Genomic DNA, 21,098 nt, shown 5'->3' with positions numbered 1-21,098 from the left:
AAACACGAAAATACCCAACAACCGAACAAACAAACACACAAACGAGTAAACGATCGGAAGAACGAACGCCCATATGAATATATACGAACGAAGGTACGAGCAAACAACAAATACACAAACAAGATTCGGAGACACAGAGGTACTCAGAGAATGTGAAAAACACGTGAAACAGACTAGAAAAGTCACAGGCACGTAGCCACAAACACACACAGATACATACACAGTTAGATACAGGCACACATTCGCGGACAAAGCTATCGACTAAAACGCAAACCGACCCCCTCCCCCCCACACACACACACAAACACAAGCACACACACACCCACACACGCACACATGCACGCACGCACGCGCGTACGCACACACACAAACACACACAAACACACACACATACACACACACACACAAACACACACACATACACACACACACACACAGAGACACACACACAGAGACACACACACACACACACACACACACACACACACACACACACACACACACACACACATCGAGTATGTTAAACGGCACAGAAAACACGTTTCCAAATGGAACACCTGCCCCACATTTTAGGACTGCAGTTCAATATCTGCCTTCGTTCCACATAATTATCATGTCAATGAATCAAGAGAACGATGTTCGTCGACTGTTTGTGTGGGTCCATGCAAGCCGGTGTAACACGAGAAAATTACTCCCACGAGATTTTTACTCCGGAGTAAACATTTCGTACGAAAAAGTTACTCCCTTTACGAAAAAAGCACTCCCCCATTGCACGAGAAAATTACTCCCCAAGACAGGTGAGTTCCGAGTAAACATTTCGTACACAAATGTTACTCCCCTGACGAATAAATACGAATAAATTACTTCAGCCCAACACGAGCAATTTAACTTCCCATGCCAGGTGTACGAAATTGTTACTCCCTTGTCCCCTGTTAGTCTTGGTGGTGGAAGGGGTGGAAGGAGGGTAGCGCGACATTCGTGTGCGCGAGATCACTTATTGGCATTATCCCTTCGCCCGCATCCCATTTTTGCGTACGAGTTTTTTACTGGAAGTAAAAAAAATGGGGAGTAAAAATTTCGTGGAGGGAGTAATTTCTTCGTGCCTTGGGGAGTTCTTTTCTCGTACGAAAAGTGTACTCGGAGTAAGAATTTCGTACGAAATATTTACTCCGGAGTAAATTTTTCGTGGAGTAAAAATTTCGTGTTACACCGGGCAATTTCCCTTTTAAGTGAGACGCTGTGCATAGCCTATGTAGAGTCAAACGTATCAACACACAGAGACGTTCAGCACGCACTGTGTAGAACTGCAACATGATGATGAGATCGGTACGTACTTGTTTTTAATTGTTATTTTTAAAAAATTTTTTTTTTATCTGAGTGCTAGTAAAAGCATTCTCACTTATTCAAAACGTGTACTTTGGTGTATTGTTTCCTTTTCATGTTTTCTTATGTTCGTTTAAATACTGATAAAAGTAGTATCGACAAAGAGAAACATATTATTGTGTCTGCAACATGGTGGTAAAAACAGCACGTACTTAAAAAAAACAAAAAAACAATTCGAGTGCTACCAAAGCAGGCGTAACTTATTCAAAACGTGTACTTTGGTGTAATATTTCCTTCTCATGTTTTCTTATGTTCGATTATACTGATATAAGTATGACAAACAGAATCATATTATTGTGTCTGCAACATGGTGGTGAGAACAGTACGTACGTAAAGAATAAACAAAACAAAATTCGAGTGTGACCAAAGCAGGCGTCACTTATTTAAAACGTGTACTTTGGTGTATTATTTCCTTCTCATGTTCATTTGTACTGACATTAGTTTCATAAAACATGTATATCCAAAGTAAAGTTTTTAACATTATTGTATCTGCAAAATGGTGGCGAGAACACTATGTCTTCGTACATGTTTTTTAATACTTTTTTTCTTTATTTATCTGAGATCTAGCAAAGCAGGCTTGACTTATTTAAAACATGAGCTTTTAGTGTATTATTCCATTTTTATATAGTTATTAATTATGTTTTTTATACTGACATAAGTATCAACAGGCAGAAACTTATAGTACTGTGTCTGCAACATTGCGATGAGAACCGTACGAACTTTATTTCAATATCTGAGAGCTAAGAGAGCAGATTGTCAAATGAATGTATGTTTGTCTTTGTGAGTATATAAAAAAAAGAAGAAAAAAAAAGAAAAGAAAGCAGGCTTCGCTTATTTAAAACATGTGCTTTTGTGTATTATTTCCTTCTCACGTTTTCTTATGTTCGTTTATACTGATATAAGGCCAAAAAAAAAAAATTGTCTGTTTAGGGTAACCCGACCGACCCTATTGATTTGGCGCCGACCCAAAAACTTTTTTTTGATTTCAAAAAAAAAAAAGAAAAAAAAAGAGGTAAAAATGCTAAAAAGAGACATTTGGCGTTTCTTTCTCTCCCTTTCTCTCTGTTTTATTTATACGTTAGTTTTGAAACATGTATTCATCAAATATAAGAAGTGAATGTTCAGCCAACATAGCATTTACACACACACACAAAAAAAAAAAAAAAAAAAAAAAAAAACTTTACCTACCTACCGACCCTACTTTTTTTGGTCATGTTACCCTAAACAGACAATTTTTTTTTTTGGCCTAAGTATTAACATGCAGAAACTTACATTACTGGGTCTGCAACATGGCGATAAGAACTAGTATACGTACTTTAATAGAAATATATCTTAGAGCTAGCAAAGCAGACTTCACATATTTAAAACGTGTACTTTGGTGTATTATTTTCTTTTCATGTTTTCTTGTATTCGTTTATACTTATATAATAATAATAATAATAATAATACGAGAATTTATATCGCGCACATATCTCACCACAAGGCGACTCAAGGCGCACAGTACGAAATATGAGAGAGCCCTGAAATGCAGCCGCTCGGCGCAGAAGGGACAGCACTCTATATTTCGGGGGAAGCATGCTGGGTATTTTCGTGTTTCTATAACCCACCGAACTCTGACATGGATTACAGGATCTTTTCCGTGCGCACTTGGTCTTGTGCTTGCGTGTACACACGAAGGGGGTTAAGTCACTAGCAGGTCTGCACATAAGTTGACCTGGGAGATCGGAAAAATCTCCACTTTTAACCCACCAGGCGGCAGCGACCGGGATTCGAACTCCGATGAGGAGGCCGACGTCTTACCACCTCGCCATTGCGCCCGTTTATACTTATATAAGTATCAATAGCGAGAAAGTTATGTTACTGTGTCTGTAACATGGCGATAAGAACAGTACGAACTTTATTTGGACAACTGAGAGCTAGGAAAGCAGGCTTCGCCGCTTATTAAAATCATGTGCTTTGGTATATTATTTCCTTTTCATGTTTTCTTAGGTTCGTTTTTACTGACAGAAGTATCATGTGTTGCTATGCTCGTTTATATTGGCTTGTATAAACAGGCAGAAACTTCATTAAAAGTATCATTTATAGCCTATTAGTGTGTCTGCAAAATGGCAGTGAGAACAGTTTGTACTCTTTTTTGTCGGAGTGTAACCATAGCTTCATTATTTACAACTGCTTTGGTATATTTTATCAATCATCTCATATTTTGTCGTGTTTGTTTACGCTGACTTGAATTGTTGTTGTCTGAGTTCTAACGTTATTCATGAAGTGATTTGGTGTATGAATTTTTGTTGGTTTTCAATATTTTATTTTTTCTCTTTCGCTGACTTAAAGTATCAACAGGCAAATAGCTACGTGTAATGTATCTGCACAATTAGCGAGATCTAGATGTGGCCCTTTTCAGCACGCGAACGTGTACGGGTAACGTCATCAAATCTAGTTTTTACGTCACGCGATTGCCAAGATCTGCAGTCTTGGTGGGAGCAAAACAACGTAAGATCTGCAGTCTTGGTGGGAGTAAAACAACGTATGATTTGGAACATTGAAGAAAGCAAGTGAGTCACGGGTGACGCAATATCTACACGTACAGGTCTTTGTTAAAGGCTGCCATATTCGTAGCGTTCTTTAATTAATCCATATTGTTTACATGTGCCAATAATGTTATAAAACTGTACCTAAGAAGATATAATAACGATTGGCTGTAGCTTTCGAACACAGAAAGAAATATGTCAGTATTGCAAAGTGGTGTTGATGGCAGGGCCGGACCAAATGAGTTGTAAGGGGGGGGGGGGGGTCCTCCTTTTTTTTGGGGGGGGGGGGCAAATCAGCGAAGTGGCGAAGCCACAAGCGCGCGCCTGCAAAGCAGGCGCGCGAACTAGGGGGGTCCGGGGGCATGCTCCCCCGGAAAATTGTTGAAAAACGGTTAAAATCTGTGCAATCTGGTGCATTCTGGGCGGCCTTGTTTTGAGGGTTAAGAGCAGCATTGTTTTGGTGCTAAAACTAGTAAAAGTCAAAGCAAGGTACATGCTTTTTCCAGGGGTGGGGTTCCGGAACCCCTGGAACCCCCCCCCCCCCCCCCTGGGTCCGGCCTTGTGATGGTGTCGAATGTAAATAGAAAAGTCTCAAAGTGAAAGTGGATGTTTTCCGGAAATTGCGAAGTTAACAAGAATACAGAAAAGCGCGCTTTCCTGCTTAGCACAATACGCTACCGCGCTAATCTGGCGTGTCAATATCACTACGTTTTGCACGTGGAAGGTGAGCGATTTCCTTCACGCGGGGATTGACGAAGCTGTACTGTCTGTGTTGACGGTCTAAAAATAGCCAAGTCCCGGAGAACTGTTGCTAAACATAGCAATAAAGAATTAATTATTTCTTGTAATGGGTAAGGACTTCAAACCTAAAACTTTGCAGGAAGCTTAATTTATACATCCCCGCAACGATGGGAAAAGCCCTGGAAGTAATTAAACTAATTAAATAGGACTATGTCAGCCTTTAATACGCTCGATCATCTAGAACACTGTAATGTTGATAAGAGCGGTACGTACTCGTTTTTATTTCTGAATGCGTATTATTTCACACAAAAAGGAACAATGAAACCTACACTCACATTTACCAGTCATTTAAATTCATACAGGGAAAAAAACAAATTAAAAAAAATTCGATAATTGAAACTGTTAAAAGCACGGCAGGGCCGGACTAGGCTAAGAGGAGGGGGGGGGGTTGCTAGAGGTGGTCCAGGGGGATATCCCCCCTGGCGGCAGGGGCGGACTAGTTCATTTTATGGGGGGGGGGGGGTCAAAAGTATATTGTGAAGATATGGGTGCGAAGCGCCGAGCCGACGGCGCGAAGCGCCTAGCTTGCTAGGGGGGTCAGGGGGCATGCCCCCCCGGAAAATTTTGAAAAAAAGGATGCAAAATGGTGCAATCTGGTGCATTCTGAGGATGATCATTACCAGTTTCAGGCAGCAGATTTTGTCACTGATTATAACCCCCAAAATTGAAACTCAATGTAAAATAAAGAAATGCATACCTCATTCAATATTTTTATATTTTTATATTTTTAAGGTGGGTCCGGAAACCCCAGAACCCCCCCCCCCCCCTCATCCGCCCCTGGGCGGGGTCAAGGGGCAGAGCCCCTTGTGGGGCCCCCTGAAGCTGATGGGTAGGTCATATTCTGAGATAAGAAAATGGTCGCTCCTTGCATGAAACGGCATAAAATAAGCAATAATAAAAAATGTTTGAAATAAGTAAGGTACATGTTCAGGCTAGGGGGGGGGGGGGGGTTGCGCAACCCCCATAACCCCCCGGTAGTCCGGCCCTGCACGGCCATTTAACGTGGAAACAGCTTGGCTTGTTGTCAGATCTGCTCAGGCTGTTACATGATATAAAACCATCCCTTACCATAGACACAAACCAAATTTAAGAGCCTAGAGCTCTCTGTGCAGAGTCAGATTTTTAAAAATAAATTCCTTTTAGTTCATGTTTTATTATTTCTGGTTTGTGACTTTCTCACTTACACTGCAGACGTTTGTTTCTTCCATTTTTTTTTTTTTTTTTTTTATTTTTTTTTTTGCCAAGCACATCATTGTGGGGCTTTTAATGAATAACATGCATCCGTCCACTCACAATATATTTTCTTTCATCCTTCAACATTTACCACTCAAAAAGTATATAGTATCAAAATTAATGAAAAACTTTTTTCTTACTTGTACCCTTAGACAATTTTCCTTGGTTGCCCCAAGATTGTGTTACTATTTGCTTAGACCATAGCTTTTTTTCTTTTTTTTCCGTTGAAATATGTATTTAAAATGCATATCATTATAATTATACACACACAAAAAACACAGTATGACATCCACTATATACATCTTGGTGTAACTTTGGGTCCGTATCTAGAAATGAGAAGAGAAGGAGAAAAAAATAAAAGAAATAAGAATAGAAAAATAAAAGAAATAAAAAAGAGGAATAAAAGTCATAATTTTACATTTCTGATCTGCAATTGCTTTTCGAATAAAACAAAGAGAGGAATTGAAGCCTTTGTTTTTTTATAAATACTTATGCACATTTTAGCAACCAAAATTATACGGTTCAATTCTTTCAACAGGGTTGCTTGCATTTTTCGATTTTTAACACCAAACATAATTTCGTGCACTGTTAACTCTATTTGTTTATCCATATGTACCCAAATATAAAATTCTATCTGTTTCCAAAACTCAATCACCACTGGGCAAAAGAGAAAAAAAGTGTTCTATATAATCAACGCTATTGCTACAATATGAACAGACATTGTCCTCCACAACTTTCATTTTACATAACATAATGTTTGTGGGATAAATATTGTGAAGTAATTTCCATTGTAATACACGCAACCTTGTTTCTTTAACCGATTCAAAACTAGTCAGCCAATCTTTCTTATCAATTTCATAATTAAATTTCCTCCTCCAAAAGCCAATTGCACAAGGTTCAACAACTTTCATACTTACTAATTCTTTTCTAAACTGTTGTGCGCTATGTACTTTCTTACCACGATATAAGGGGATATCCATCAAATCAATTTCTTTCTTTCCGTGCATCGTCTTGTGCATTACATTCAGAGCAACAGCACGAACCATGTTATATTCCAAAATTCTCCGTGGGGATTTTCCTAAAACATCACAAATGAACTGATAGGAGACAAATTCGTTTCTGTATAAAACATCATGTACGCTATTAAGACCCTTTCTCGCCCAATCTTCAAAATACAGTACATTTCCGGCATAAGCAAAACATTGGTTATTCCATAAAAGCGGATTAAATAAATTATTATCAATACATAAGCCTACGTTGTTATCAAGCCAGGTTTTCAAAACAATTTTCCAAAATTTGGATTTGACAAGTTCACTCCCCTTTAGTCTCCGAAAATTAACATTTGAATAAAAACATTCACAATTTGAGCCGTACATTGAAAACACTGACTTTGGAACACATTTCCACTTATCCGTGACTTTGCGGGATGTCAGTCTGACAGCCCATTGTAATAAAAATGATGCCTGCATGTGTTTCAAATCAATCATATTTAAACCACCATTTTCGACATCACTACACAATATTATCCTTTTAACCTTTTCAAATGCCTTTTTATTATTTTCTTTCTTTTTCCACAAAAATCTAAACAACAGTCTATTAACTTCTGCTAATACTTTATCAGGGATCACAAATGCCTGCATAAAATAAACAAATTGGGAGATCAAGAACGTTTTTATTACAATAATTTTACCCATGATACTCAAATTTCTTTTCTCCCATGCCGCAATCAAGCGCTTAACAGACGTAATTCGCTCTGTCCAAGTTTCCTCAACGTCAGAGGCTGATATGTCATTACAAAAATAAATTCCCAAAATCTTTAATTTTTTCTTCCAATTGAAATCATAAAAGGTGTCTTGACAATGTTTTTGACTTCCTAGCCACATGGCTTCACATTTTGACAGATTCAACTTTAATCCGGAAACGTAGTAAAAAGAATCAAAAATCAATAAGGCATGTTTTAAATCCGTTTCGCTTTTCAAAAATAACGTTACATCGTCAGCATACAAAGCAATTTTTAACATATCATCCCAAAACCTATCATTTAAACAATTCAAATTCGAAATACCGTTAACATTCTTATTCTGCCTAATCTTAATGGCTACTAACTCAATTGCCAAAACAAAGGCTAAAGGCGAGAATGGACATCCCTGACGGATTCCAGACTCCACTGGAAAATACTCAGACAACCAGCCTGCATAATTAACACAACTCTTGGCATCTTTCATCAAAACTTCGACCCAAGTTACAAACTCCGGGCCAAAGCCAAATTTTTTAAAAACATTTATCATAAAGTCTTTTGAAATACAATCAAATGCATGAAACATGTCGATGGTGACCAAAAGACCTGGTTTATCTTGCACATTCATTTGATCTATGACGTCATCAATCAATCTTAACAAAGATGAAACTTGCCTCCCTTTAATATATCCAACCTGATCAGGATTAATCACATTATGTACAACTTTGTTCATGCGTAAAGCCAGACACTTCGCCAGTAATTTATAATCACTGTTTGTTAGCGAAATTGGACGCCAATTATTTAATTCATCTCTCGGAAGGTTTTTACCTTTATGAATTAACACAATGACAGCATTTCTTTGAGACGCAGACAAACTACCATTATCAAATGCTGCTGAAAAAGAACGTGATATAAATATACTCACTCGAGACCAAAATACTTTAATAAATTCAATTGTAATGCCATCAGAACCTGGGGAAGAACCATTTTTCATTTGTTTTAGTGCGTGCAACAGTTCATTAGCAGTTAGAGAGCCCTCGCAGCTGTTCTTATCTTCGTCGGAAAGAGAAGGAACGCTGCAGCCTTGCAAAAAATCGTCAACATTACCAACATTATCTACTATATCTATTTTCTTTCTATACAAATTCATAAAATACTTTTTTTGCACACTGTGTATTTGTTTTTGATCTGTACACACTCGCCCTTCATCATCTTTCACGCGATCCATAACCTTTGCATTTGCACGTGCTTTTTCCAGACTCAAGAAATATTTTGTGTTTTTCTCCCCTTCCTCGACCCATTTAGCGCGAGCTCTAACCTGAGCGGCTCGTGCCCTTTTTATTTCCATTAACTCGAGTTGCATTTTCACGTGTTCACGCTTTGCTTGGGTATCATTACAGTTAGGATTCTTACTCAAGTAAACGTCTAAATCATTCAGTTTATTACACAAATCTGCAACTTCATTTCTCCTTTGACACTGTTTATTTTTGCTATAATTAATGGTAAACTCTCTAATTTTAACTTTTAACATTTCCCAATCCAGTTGACAATCCAATTCTTCGCTACAAAATCCTTCAATAAAAATATTCATTTCATTAACATAATCAATATCTTCCAACATCAAATTATTAAACTTCCAATAACCTTTGCCTCGTACAATCTCACTTACTTTCAATCGAACCAGGCACCCTCTATGGTCTGAAAAAGGAACACTGACAATGCCACAATCAAAGTTCAAATCAAAAATACCGGAGCTAACCAAAATGTAATCAAGTCGTCTGGCAATAAACGGAGTCTTTCTTGACCAGGTAAATTCCTTTGTATCCGGGTTGAAAAACCTCCAGACATCATACAAATCACATGTGTTAATCACATCATTAAATTTGGCAACGTTATCCCCAGAATGATTCTCGCCAGCTATAACATCCATTTCATTATTCAACACGCAGTTAAAATCACCACATACTATGATCTCATCGCATTCAAAACTTTTAATTTTTTCCGTCAACTCATCCAAAAATTTAACTTTTTCTTTTGTTTCGTTAGGTGCATACACATTTACAATTGCAACTGATTTATTTTTTATTCTAATACATGTCGCTAAGATTCTCTTTGACGAGAACAATACAGAGACATCTTCACTAACATTCTTTCCAAACAAAATCATTTGACCGGCGCTGTGCGATGTCCCTTCATGGAACACGAAACCATTCTTCCATTCTTTCATCCACTCGTCCGACACACTTCCCGTTATGTAAGTCTCCTGTAAACATATTACATCGTATTTCTTTTGTTTAAGAAAAGTAAACACCGATTTTCTTTTCATCTTTGATCTGATCCCTCTAACATTTAGAGAGAAAACGTTCAATGAGGACGCGGCCATAAGGAAAGTCCGTGGGCAATAACGGGGTCGTTATCCGTGTGGCACGTGGGGTATGTGCGATTATTTGTTGTTCCCCTGCCCTGCTTTCCAGCTGTGTCACTGGACTGCGGGGAATCCCCGCCCTCACGTGACCGCTTGGGAGTGGCCGATCGCTGTCTCGGTTGAAAGTCAATAGTGGTTTGCTTGTCTCTCGCTTGTCTGTCTTTGTCTTTGTTGCCTTTACCTTTACCGTTCTTTTTGGCGTTCGAAGAAGCTGCGGGAAGGGGTGTCGAATGGAGAAGGGCTGGAGTCGAGGAAGCGATGGGGGGAGGGAGGATGGGGACAGAGTCCTCGAACTTCTCGCTTTCGGCGTCGCTGCCACGCTCGTCGTTGTCGTCATCGTTGTCGTCATCGTGGTCGTTGTCAGCCAGTTGAGCGTGGGGGGGAGGGTGGTCGACCGCTCCTAGTCCGGTAGGACGGTCCCATACTGACTCCATGGCGACGGCCTGGCAGGCAGGGTCTCCCCTCTTGTGGCCACTGACGCGGCATGCTGAGCAGGTGACGTCACTGGTGCACTCGAAAGCACGGTGGCCGGGTCTCAGGCATCGGCGACACGTCAGCGTACTCGGGTCGACCTTGGGTTGTTCCCTGTGATAAATCTTGGCAGTGAAGCCCCCCACCTTCAGCGACTTTTCCAGCGGAGTGGATGGCACGCTGATGAAGAGGAAGCGTCTCCCAGTGATGAACCGGGTGAGCTTCCCGTCTCTGTCTCGTGTTTTCTCCATGATGGTGTTGGAGCGAAGGGTAGATCCAACTCTGACAAGCGCCGATTCTATGTCAGCATTCGCTACCGAGATCGGTATGTCTGACACCCAAACCTTGGTAGCAGGGCTGTCCTGGCCGTTCGACCCATGTAGAATGAAGGGGTTCTTGTCATAGGTAGTGACGGTAATCCCACGCAAAGAGATGCTGTTAAGAAGTAAGGCTGTGCGAGCGCCTCGTGTTTTCGTGTAAATCCGCCATAAACCACGGATCTGTTGCGCCCCGGTGATAGTCTCTGACCCGCTTGCTCTCTCGGCTGCCAAGCATATTTCCAAAGTTTCGAATTGTGTATCAAGATCCGGAGGCAGGTCGCGCCTCAGAATGAAGACTGGTTCTACCATGCCTGACGATCGCGTTTGTGTTTGTGTACCTCGACGTAAACAGATATGTCGTCACACGTGTGTGTGTACCCTCCGGCGAGTCACGTCGCTTGACCGCCTTTGGTTTGACTATGACACAGATAGGACGCTGTTTACACACGGATTGTCACTGAGTTCACGTGCAGGGCTGAATCCACCTATGGTAGTGTTCACGCCTTGCAATAAGAAAAGATCAAAGGTTCGACAGAAAATTAGCTATCTAGCAGACTTTAGTACATCTTTGCATAATGTTTTTCAGCTATCAATAAACAATGGTTAGAGACAAAGCTCTCGGACAACTCACAGGGTCGCAGAAGCCTCCAATTGGCAGAAAATAGCAGAAGAAGACGGAGCTCGTCTCACAAACACCCTTCCGACATCGAAAGGGGAAATCAATCATGTTTTGTTTGTTCGTCCATCGATTTTTACTGGCATAACAGTAAATTCCACATGTGCAAAGAGTATTTTTTATCAGAAAGGTTTTGTGCGTTCAGTGCACCTATGTGTGAGTGTGTGTGTGTGTGTGTGTTGTGTGTGTGTGTGTGTGTGTGTGTGTGTGTTTGTTTGTTTTCGCGTGTGTGAGTGTGTGTGTGTGTGTGTGTGTTGTGTGTGTGTGTTGTGTGTGTGTGTGTGTTGTGTGTGTGTTGTGTGTGTGTGTGGTGTGTGTGTGTGTTGTGTGTGTGTGTGTTGTGTGTGTGTGTGTTGTGTATGTGTTTGTGTTGTGTGTGTATGGGTGTGTGTGTTGTGTGTGTGTGTTGTGTGTGTGTGTGTTGTGTGTGTGTGTGTGTGTGTTGTGTGTGTTGTGTGTGTGTTGTGTGTGTGTGTGTGTTGTGTGTGTGTGTGTGTGTGTGTGTGTTGTGTGTGTGTTGTGTGTGTGTGTGTGTGTGTGTGTGTGTTGTGTGTGTGTGTGTGTTGTGTGTGTGTGTGTGTTGTGTGTGTGTGTGTGTGTGTGTGTGTGTGTGTGTGTGTGTGTGCCTTGGTTATTTGTTAAAAGAGTCAATATAAACGCCATAGATATCAATGATCCGTATTCATGGGAGCTTATTTTATATTCCACCGTAAAAATCTGCACAGGAGAATCCTTTGATAACCTCCCTTGCAGTGCAGTGCGTGTTGGGTTTCCACATTCGTGACGCCGAGGACCAATGGAAATTACTTGAAAGGCCACGATGTGCTGTGGATGCGTTGATTAATATCATATATTATCCCCGAGTACGCTAGTACTTGGGCTCAACAGACTTTAATTGTGTATCTGTGTGTGTGTGTATGTGTGTGTCTGTCTCGACTTAACAACTTATTGCTGGGAAACTACTGGGCGCAGTTCGTTCAAAAGTTGATACACTAACTTGATAATAGGTTCGATTGATCGTATTAAAGCTTCATAATGTTACCTGGGACCTAAATGCGAAATAAACCACAAAAACGACTTGGCGGTGGGAGGAACTCACAGGCAGCCTGATAGAACAGCCAGCCAGCGGTTTGAGACACCAGGCTTTGGGCGTTGTGTGTTTGAATAATTTGATTTTTTGTGTACCCCATGTTTTACCAAGCGTTGGTTGCTCGGTCGCGACTGCGGTGGTTTAGAGGTCGCGATTTTGTGTTTTGATTCTTTTCATATTAATTTGTATTTTTTCTTATGGTTTCCTTTGTTTACATATGTTTCAGTCTTTTACCTTCACTTTACATTAAAGAATTTGGTAAAACTACCTGGGGCGTGATAAATGCAAGAATCCGCGAGCCAGGACAGTAAAAGAACTTCGTGGGCCACCAGTTCACCAGTTATGAAGAGGGTCGGCAGTATATTTTTCACTGTGATCAAATAAAAGAGAAAGGCCAGTCACCACGCACATCCTCGGCTCGCATGCAATGTATTTATATAGCAAAAAGAATGCCTGTAATTCACACAGCGCAATCACTTGGTCTTAAACGTGCACAAGACAAAAACTTTCATACTGGGGGAGCGAGCCAGTCTGAAGAGTACTCGGGTCCAGCGCGAGCGTTTTTTTTTTATTCATTGCTGATGTCAGGTGGTGGTGGTGGTGGTGGTGATGTTAGGCTTGGAGCCACCCTCAGTACAGGAACCAATGGAAATCACTCGAAAGGCCTAAGTTTGCTGTAGATGCCGTCATCGGTATCGTATAGTACGTATTAACTGCTATTTTCAGGTGGTCGTGATGGTGGTGGTGGTGATGATGGTGGCAATGTGGAGCCATCATTACAGTAACCAATGGAAATTACTTGAAAGGACAAAGTTTGCTGTGGATGCGTCGATCGGTATCGTACAATATTAATTGCTGAGTTCAATGTTGAGGTGGCCGTGCTTTTTCTCGTTATCTATATTAATGGTAGCGTGGAGCCACCCACGGTACAGGAACCAATGGAAATCACGTGAAAGGCTATCGATTGGCTTTGGATGTGTTGATTAGTATCATAGGTTCATGCAGAGATCCGTGGAAAATCACTAGAAAACTCATCAATAGGGTGTGGATGTGTTCGTGTCGTATATAATTAATTGCTGATTTATACTTTCAGGTGGTCGTGGCAGTGGTGATGATGGTGGTGGCGGTGTGGAGTTACCCCGAGTACAGGGACTACATCCCTAACGGCAACAACGTCCTCAACCCGTGTGACGCCACCATCTGGATTGGCGTGGGCCACGAGAACCCCATGGGAGGGGGGCAGAGGAACCCCTTTGGACTGGTCAGTGTGAATAGAATAGAATAGAATAGAATAGAATATATTTTATTGTCGGAACCAAATTGGTTATTGACACAAAGAGCGATTAAAACAATCTGAAATAAACTTTCCTAGACGAATTTGTATTCTGTCTTCGCAAAATACTTCACTAGGTTTATTGTTGGAATACTTTATATCTATATTTGATAGATCCTTTATAAAATCATTTCGCAGTTCAGTGAACTTTTGACATCCGTCTAGGAAGTGAATTTCATCTTCAATAACGTTACATTTATTACATAAACGATTATATGTATGGCCACTAACGCCGAAGGGGTCTAAGTCGTCCAAAAGTTGGTCCATTCCCTGTAGGTGCATGCACTTCAGGCGGGTTTCCTGTATACAGGGAATGTACCCGGGTGTGTGTGTGTGTGTGTGTGTGTGTTTGCGTGTGTGTCTGTGTGTGTGTGTGTGTGTGTGTGCAGGTGGTGTGTGTGTGTGTGGTTGTGTGTGTGTGTGTGTGTGTTTGCGTGTGTGTGTGTTAGCGTGTGTGTGTGTGTGTTTGCGTGTGTGTTTGCGTGTGTGTAGTTGTGTGTGTGTGTGGGGGGGGCGTATGTGTGTGTGCGTGTGTGTGTGTGTGTGTGTGTGTGTGTGTGCGTGCGTGCGAGTGCGTGCGTGCGTGCGTGTGAGTGCGTGCGTACGTACGTGCGTGCGTGCGTGCGTGCATGCAGGTGTGTTTATGTGTATGTGTGTGTGTGCATATATATAGGTGTCTGCGCGCACCGGGAAAGTACAATGCCACTCAATCTTGCGCCTAGCGCGTGACTCGCCTCAGTGCCGCATCGCTTCGTGGCCGTGACATCCAAAATACGGTTCGACTGACAGCTAGGAGAACTTCATGGATTTTCTGATCTCCTCAATAAAACATATTTCAACGCTGAATCAACTCTCTTTGAAATCTAAAGGCAAGTCGCGTAAGGCGAAAATACAATATTTAGTCAAGTAGCTGTCGAACTCACAGAATGAAACTGAACGCAATGCCATTTTACTCGTAGCATCGTCAGGCCACCGCTCATGGCAAAGGCAGTGAAATTGACAAGAAGAGCGGGGTAGTAGTTGCGCTAAGAAGGATAGCACGCTTTTCTGTACCTCTCTTCGTTTTAACTTTCTGAGCGTGTTTTTAATCCAAACATATCATATCTATATGTTTTTGGAATCAGGAACAGACAAGGAATAAGATGAAGGTGTTTTTAAATTGATTTGGACAATTTAATTTTGATAATAATTTTTATATTTTTAATTTTCAGAGCTTGTTTTTAATCCAAATATAACATATTTATATGTTTTTGGAATCAGAAAATGATAAGGAATAAGATGAACGTAAATTTGGATTGTTTTATAAAAAAAAATATTTTCTTTACAATTTTCAGAATTTTAATGACCAAACTCACTCATTAGCTTTTAAGCCACCAAACTGAAATGCAATACCAAACCCCGGCCTTCGTCGAAGATTACTTGACCAAAATTTCAACCAATTTGGTTGAAAAATGAGAGCGTGACAGTGCCGCCTCAACTTTCACGAAAAGCCGGATATGACGTCATCAAAGACATTTATTGAACAAATGAAAAACACGTATGGGGATTTCATACCCAGGAACTCTCATGTCAAATTTCATAAAGATCGGTCCAGTAGTTTAGTCTGAATCGCTTTACACACACACACAGACAGACAGACACACACACACACACACACACGCACATACACCACGACCCTCTTCTTGATTCCCCCCTCTACGTTAAAACATTTAGTCAAAACTTGACTAAATGTAAAAACACACTCACACACACACCGGCCAATGAAATATAAAGAGAGCTTCAAAGAACCTGATCGTGTTGTTGGTCAGGAATTTGCATTAGCGGGGAACTCGTGGACGCGACACCTGAAGTCATTAAGATGATGATAACGATGATGATGATGATGATGATGATGATGACGACGATGATGACGACGATAATGACGACGACGACGATGACGAAGATGATGACGATGATGACGACGACGACCATGATGATGATGATGATGATGATGATGATGACGATTTGCTGTTGGTCAGGACTTTGCCGCAGCGGGGCACTTGTGGACGCGAGCGTTGTGCATGAAGGACAGCGACGGAGACGGTCAGACCAACGGCTATGAGCTGGGCGATGCCAGCTGCAACTGGAACGCCTCTGACCCCAACGCCCACGTCGACGACGTAAAGGGTCACCCAGGTATTTAAGCACACACTCACTTACGCACCCGCACGCAGATACACTTACGAACGCATGCACACACGCACGTACGCATGCACGCACGCACGCACGCATGCACATATATATTTTTTCTCTCTACATATATACACACGCGAACGCACGCACGCACGCGCGCACACACGCACACACACACACATACATACACACACACACACACACACACACACAACACACACACACACACACACACACACACACACACACACACACACACACACACACACACACACACGGCGCAGTTACCTTCTTCTGCACACCTGGGGTCCGGGGAATCTGGCGCTGGTGTGCACGAGAAAGTCCCCAACCCGGTCGGAGGTTAACCGCGGGATCTAATAGGTTGAACTCTCAATTTTAACCAATGGACGAACTCCGAAAAGAACTCTGTCGGGTTTGTGAGTTGTTGTGAAAGAGTGAATGCCCTTGATTCATACTCGGACAAACATTGGAGGGGCTAATCACTTAGAGGGGTGTGTCGGAAACACGTGGACAGGAGCACGTGTGATGTTATTTGTCCGAGGAAAAGCAAGGGCATTCACTCTTTCACAACCCATACGAACAAGACGGAGTTATTTCCGAGAATAGTCAATTGGAATCTGCGCCTGGGCTGAGGCCCACGACGCGAAACTGTGTGCAACCCAAATGATTTTTACAAAGCAGCGGGGTTGGATTGGTTGAAATTGAGATCTGTTTTGATTAAGAGCAATCAGACCTCGCGGCCCGTTCCGGTAGACTAAGTATAAGTCGTGCGCCACTTGCAGTCCTGGCAACCCTGTGGGATGGGGCAGACCTGTTTACACTACACATTGAGCGTAGTAAACTACGATTTTGGTCCCCAAACTACGCAACTACGCATGCTTGTCTTATACTACGCAAACGTTTCGTTTCGACTACACATTTTGACATTTTGAATACGCAAAAACGCGAGCGAGTTCCGATCCATAATTTGTACTAACCGGTTGTGTACTGCGTGCAAAACATGCCCGGCGCCCGCGAGAGTAGCGTAGTCAGTTGGTCTTGCTGCTGTTATTATAACTATCGCGGGCGTTTCAGCACATACTTTTCTGAACGCGGTCACTTCGTAGCTCATTCTTTCTGGAGGGAAAAAAATGGCTACAGCGACAAACACGGATTCAGAAGACTTTGGCGATCAACCGCCACGGAGCAAAAAAAAGAAGCTTGGTCAAACTCCCAGCAAGGCTTTTCTGCCAAAGTACTATGAGGAGCATCCATGCCTAGTTTCGTGGAGAAAAGGGAAGCATTTTGCCCACTGCACTGTGTGCAACACGGCTTTTTCAGAGAAGCACAGTGGGCTTTACGACCGTGTAACCGCCACAAGAAAAGCACTTCTCATGAGGAATTCGAGAAATCCCGACCAAAGCAGAGGAAAAATTGGACTGTTTTGTGAAGAAACCCGTGCCAGGGAAAGAAGACCAAGACAAGCTCACTTTTGAGAGATCGGTAACCAGAGCAGAGGCAATGACCTGCCATATTATTATTATTGCCGACGCAAACCTGTTCTGTTTATATGCAAATTTGCCTTCATGTTGATACACATACTCCCAGTCCCTACTTTTTGTGACTTGATGTTCTCAGATTGTCACAGGTCTTGAATAGGGGGTCCCACTGTATATGAACTGCATACCCCTCAACATAGCTTTTTTTTAACAAATGCATGGGTGAAACTTTTCCGCCTTAGGGCGGAAATCCGCCAAATGAAATTGGTCAAATAAAGAATTCCTTATTTTGAAAATCTGTTAAAAAAAAAAAAAATTTTTTTTTTTTTTTTTTCGCTGGCGATCCGATCTGTATTTTCTCTAACACAGTGACCGGACATCGCTGAATCTTTGTTTCCCTGAGCGCGCGAATTATCGGACTACAGCTTGGCATTTTGTTATCATTGTTTACTGTGCAAATTTGTGTGTTTGAGATACCAGGAGAGGCCTACTTTTACCCTTAAAGGCCAACATCCAAAAGAATTTTTCTCCTGGAGCGACCTAAACTTGAACCCGTCGCTCTTCTTGCATGTCTGTTTACTTCGTGTTGCACGCAAAAATTGCGCGACTTCCTTGCCGCGTGGATTGACGAAGCTGCCTTCTCGTGACTGAAAACACTGCAGTGCGTGTAGTTTTATTCTGTGGGTTCGACAGATCGGTCCAGTAGTTTGGTCTCAATCGCTCTACACACACGCACGCACACACACACACATACACACACACATACACATACACACTGGCACACACACACACACACACAGGCACACACTAGCACACACACACACACACACACACACGCACACACCCGCTCGGCTTTTTGTCCCCTCTGCCTCACTGATTTGGTTTTGTGTTTATTTCGTCATTATTTTGTTAGTAAATAGTGAACATTGCTTCAATGCCGAAGCAAAAAACATCATTATTGGTTGTAATTTGCTACCAATTTTAAAACCCGACTATCGTATTACATAGTAATTTTGACAGCAGTTCAAATGTGTACATTTACCAGTTCCATTCAGCAGACTTTCAGGTCTTTGTGACTGATTTCTGGCCAGGAATTCATCACGCTTTCTGTTGTTCATTCGTTTCCTGTGACATTGATCAGCAAACCAGCAAAGTGTGTGTGTGTGTGTGTGTGTGTGTGTGTGTGTGTGTGTGTGTGTGTGCCTTTGGTTATATCGGTTTTTGTTGTTGTTGATGAGTACGTAACAAAATGTAGTCAGTATAATTATATACGTTTGCACCATACCTCATCTCCCGTGAAATATCAACAGAGTTCGAAGTTTCAGTTTGTCAATCTGTATAGTATGATTTGTTTTCAAATACGTTTTGTCTTTCTTTCCTTGTCCTGGTTTGTTTACAGATCATCGTCATTTTTTAATCTCGGAAGATCTAACTAGTGTTCTGAGCATCGCCTAAGTAGACATCAACAAGCATGTACATACTTGAATGATCTTGCCGTTGTCTATCTTTTGCGATATCATGTCCATTTCCACATCGCAACATTATTGAATATTTGTACCAGTTTCAATTTGTCTGATTCAAAGTAGATGTTGAATGACACAGAAATAAAACGATTTCTTCGTGAAATTCAATTTAATATATCAGGTGTTACGATACATCTACACAGTTGTGTGTGTGTGTGTGTGTGTGTGTGTGTGTGTGTGTGTGTGTGTGTGTGTGTGTGTGTGTGTGTGTGTGTGTGTGTGTTCTTGAACATAACTACACCCATGTGTTTATGAGTTACATAATTATATATATGCGTTCAGTCAGTCTGCATGTTTCCTTTCACAAAATAAGACACAACATCAAAAATGAATACAGATTTGATCTGCAAGGAGGAAATATCAAACCAACCCACACCCCAAACCTAAAGCAGCTCATGACAAACTTTTGGTACACACTTTGCAAAATAATACTCTAATTTCTAAGCAGCTGCATTACACGCTGCCAACAGAGAGAGAACAAGTCGCGTAAGGCGAAATTACAACATTTAGTCAATCTGTCTAACCCACAGAATACAAGAAACTAAGTCCATCTCACGATGAACACGAGCCGAAACCATATGCACTCGACTTATGAAATAGAAAGAAATCAAATACGACGAAGAGAAGAAAAATTTTGAAAGTACCATTGAACTTCCATGTCGGCGTGTGGCTGAGCTTAAAATAGGAATGTTGTTGCAATCTGTTTGGCACTTTCCCTTTTGACAGGTAGTTTTTGCATGTACAGCAAAACACGGCCTTTTTTACAAATCTTAAAGACTGTCGGAAACTTCGCATGCTCTCTTGTGAACGCCATGTGAAACATTGATTCTGAAACAAAAATCTATGGCATGAATGACAATGGAAAGAGGGTCTCTCTCTGATTCCAAGTTCATAATGACAGTTATGAAGTGCTGAATTTAGAAAATCTGTAGATGAAGTAAAATCATTTGAATGTTGGCTTTTTGAAACTTCATAACAAACAGCCACCTCGTCTATATCATTATCTGAAAGAATGCCAACTTCCTTTGAAACACCAACATTTGTATGGAAAACTTCTGTTTCTGTCATCTTTGATTTCATTTGACAACTTGGACTGATGGCATCTTCCAGAGATATATCCATTACTTTCAACTTGCGCCTCTTTGTATTCCTGTAAGCCTGCCACTTATTTATAAAAAAGAAACGTTTGATACTTTCACCAAACAGTTAGTATAATGCACGATTTACCTGTATTCGTCTTTAAATTCTGCAAGACTGAAGCGAAAGAGGTCTGTCGTCAGTTTGTTGTGTACATTTACACACGCACAACGAACAACACATGCACAGGCCCGGGGGAAGCTCTCCTTTCTTATGTCCGACGATAGACGTATACATGTAGTTTACATGTTTATTAGTCAGATTACGTGTATGATATGACGGAGAGTCGCATCGGTTTGATGCCGTGAACCCAACCGTGGCTGTGGCTGTCGTTTGAAGTAGCCTACTTCTTTATAAAGATTCATTTACATTCTACTTCTGACCAAGGCATGTTTGGTACCTACTGAATCCTTGTTGCGTGTAGTTTTACGTGGCACGTTGCCCAAAGTTGTATTCTTGAGGAGCATAAAATAAAACGTGTTACAAAGTTATCTCAAAACTCTGCAGTGACTGCTCGCGCAGCAGGTCAGCTAATTATAGCACGCAGCCTCCACAGACAGCTTTCGAGCCGAGACCATATGAGTCGACGCTCCTGCGGCTCGTCAAAAACTGCACGCACTGCAGTGTTTTCAGTCACGAGAATAAAATAGCTTCGTCAATCCACGCGGCAAGGAAGTCGCTCGATTTTTGCGTGCAACACGAAGTAAACAGACATGCAAGAAGAGCGACGGGTTCAAGTTTAGGTCGCTCCAGGAGAAAAATTCTTTTG

At 41.5% G+C, this 21,098-nt stretch overlaps 1 protein-coding gene across 1 annotated transcript in view; it reads left to right on the top strand.

Moving 5' to 3' along the window:
* Window positions 1-1,215: 1,215 nt before the first annotated feature.
* LOC138961300 (temptin-like) overlaps window positions 1,216-21,098 on the top strand; it is a 21,992-nt gene continuing 2,109 nt past the window's right edge. Inside the window, exons 1-3 of the mRNA XM_070332901.1 lie at window positions 1,216-1,326; window positions 13,759-13,926; window positions 16,017-16,173. Coding sequence (XP_070189002.1) covers window positions 1,312-1,326; window positions 13,759-13,926; window positions 16,017-16,173 — 340 coding nt within the window. The 5' untranslated portion in view covers window positions 1,216-1,311. The remainder of the gene's footprint in view (window positions 1,327-13,758; window positions 13,927-16,016; window positions 16,174-21,098) is intronic.

Source organism: Littorina saxatilis, linkage group LG3, assembly GCF_037325665.1.
Source record: "Littorina saxatilis isolate snail1 linkage group LG3, US_GU_Lsax_2.0, whole genome shotgun sequence".
Taxonomy (NCBI): Eukaryota; Metazoa; Mollusca; class Gastropoda; order Littorinimorpha; family Littorinidae; genus Littorina; species Littorina saxatilis.
This window is presented reverse-complemented; position numbering and strand designations above follow the sequence as displayed.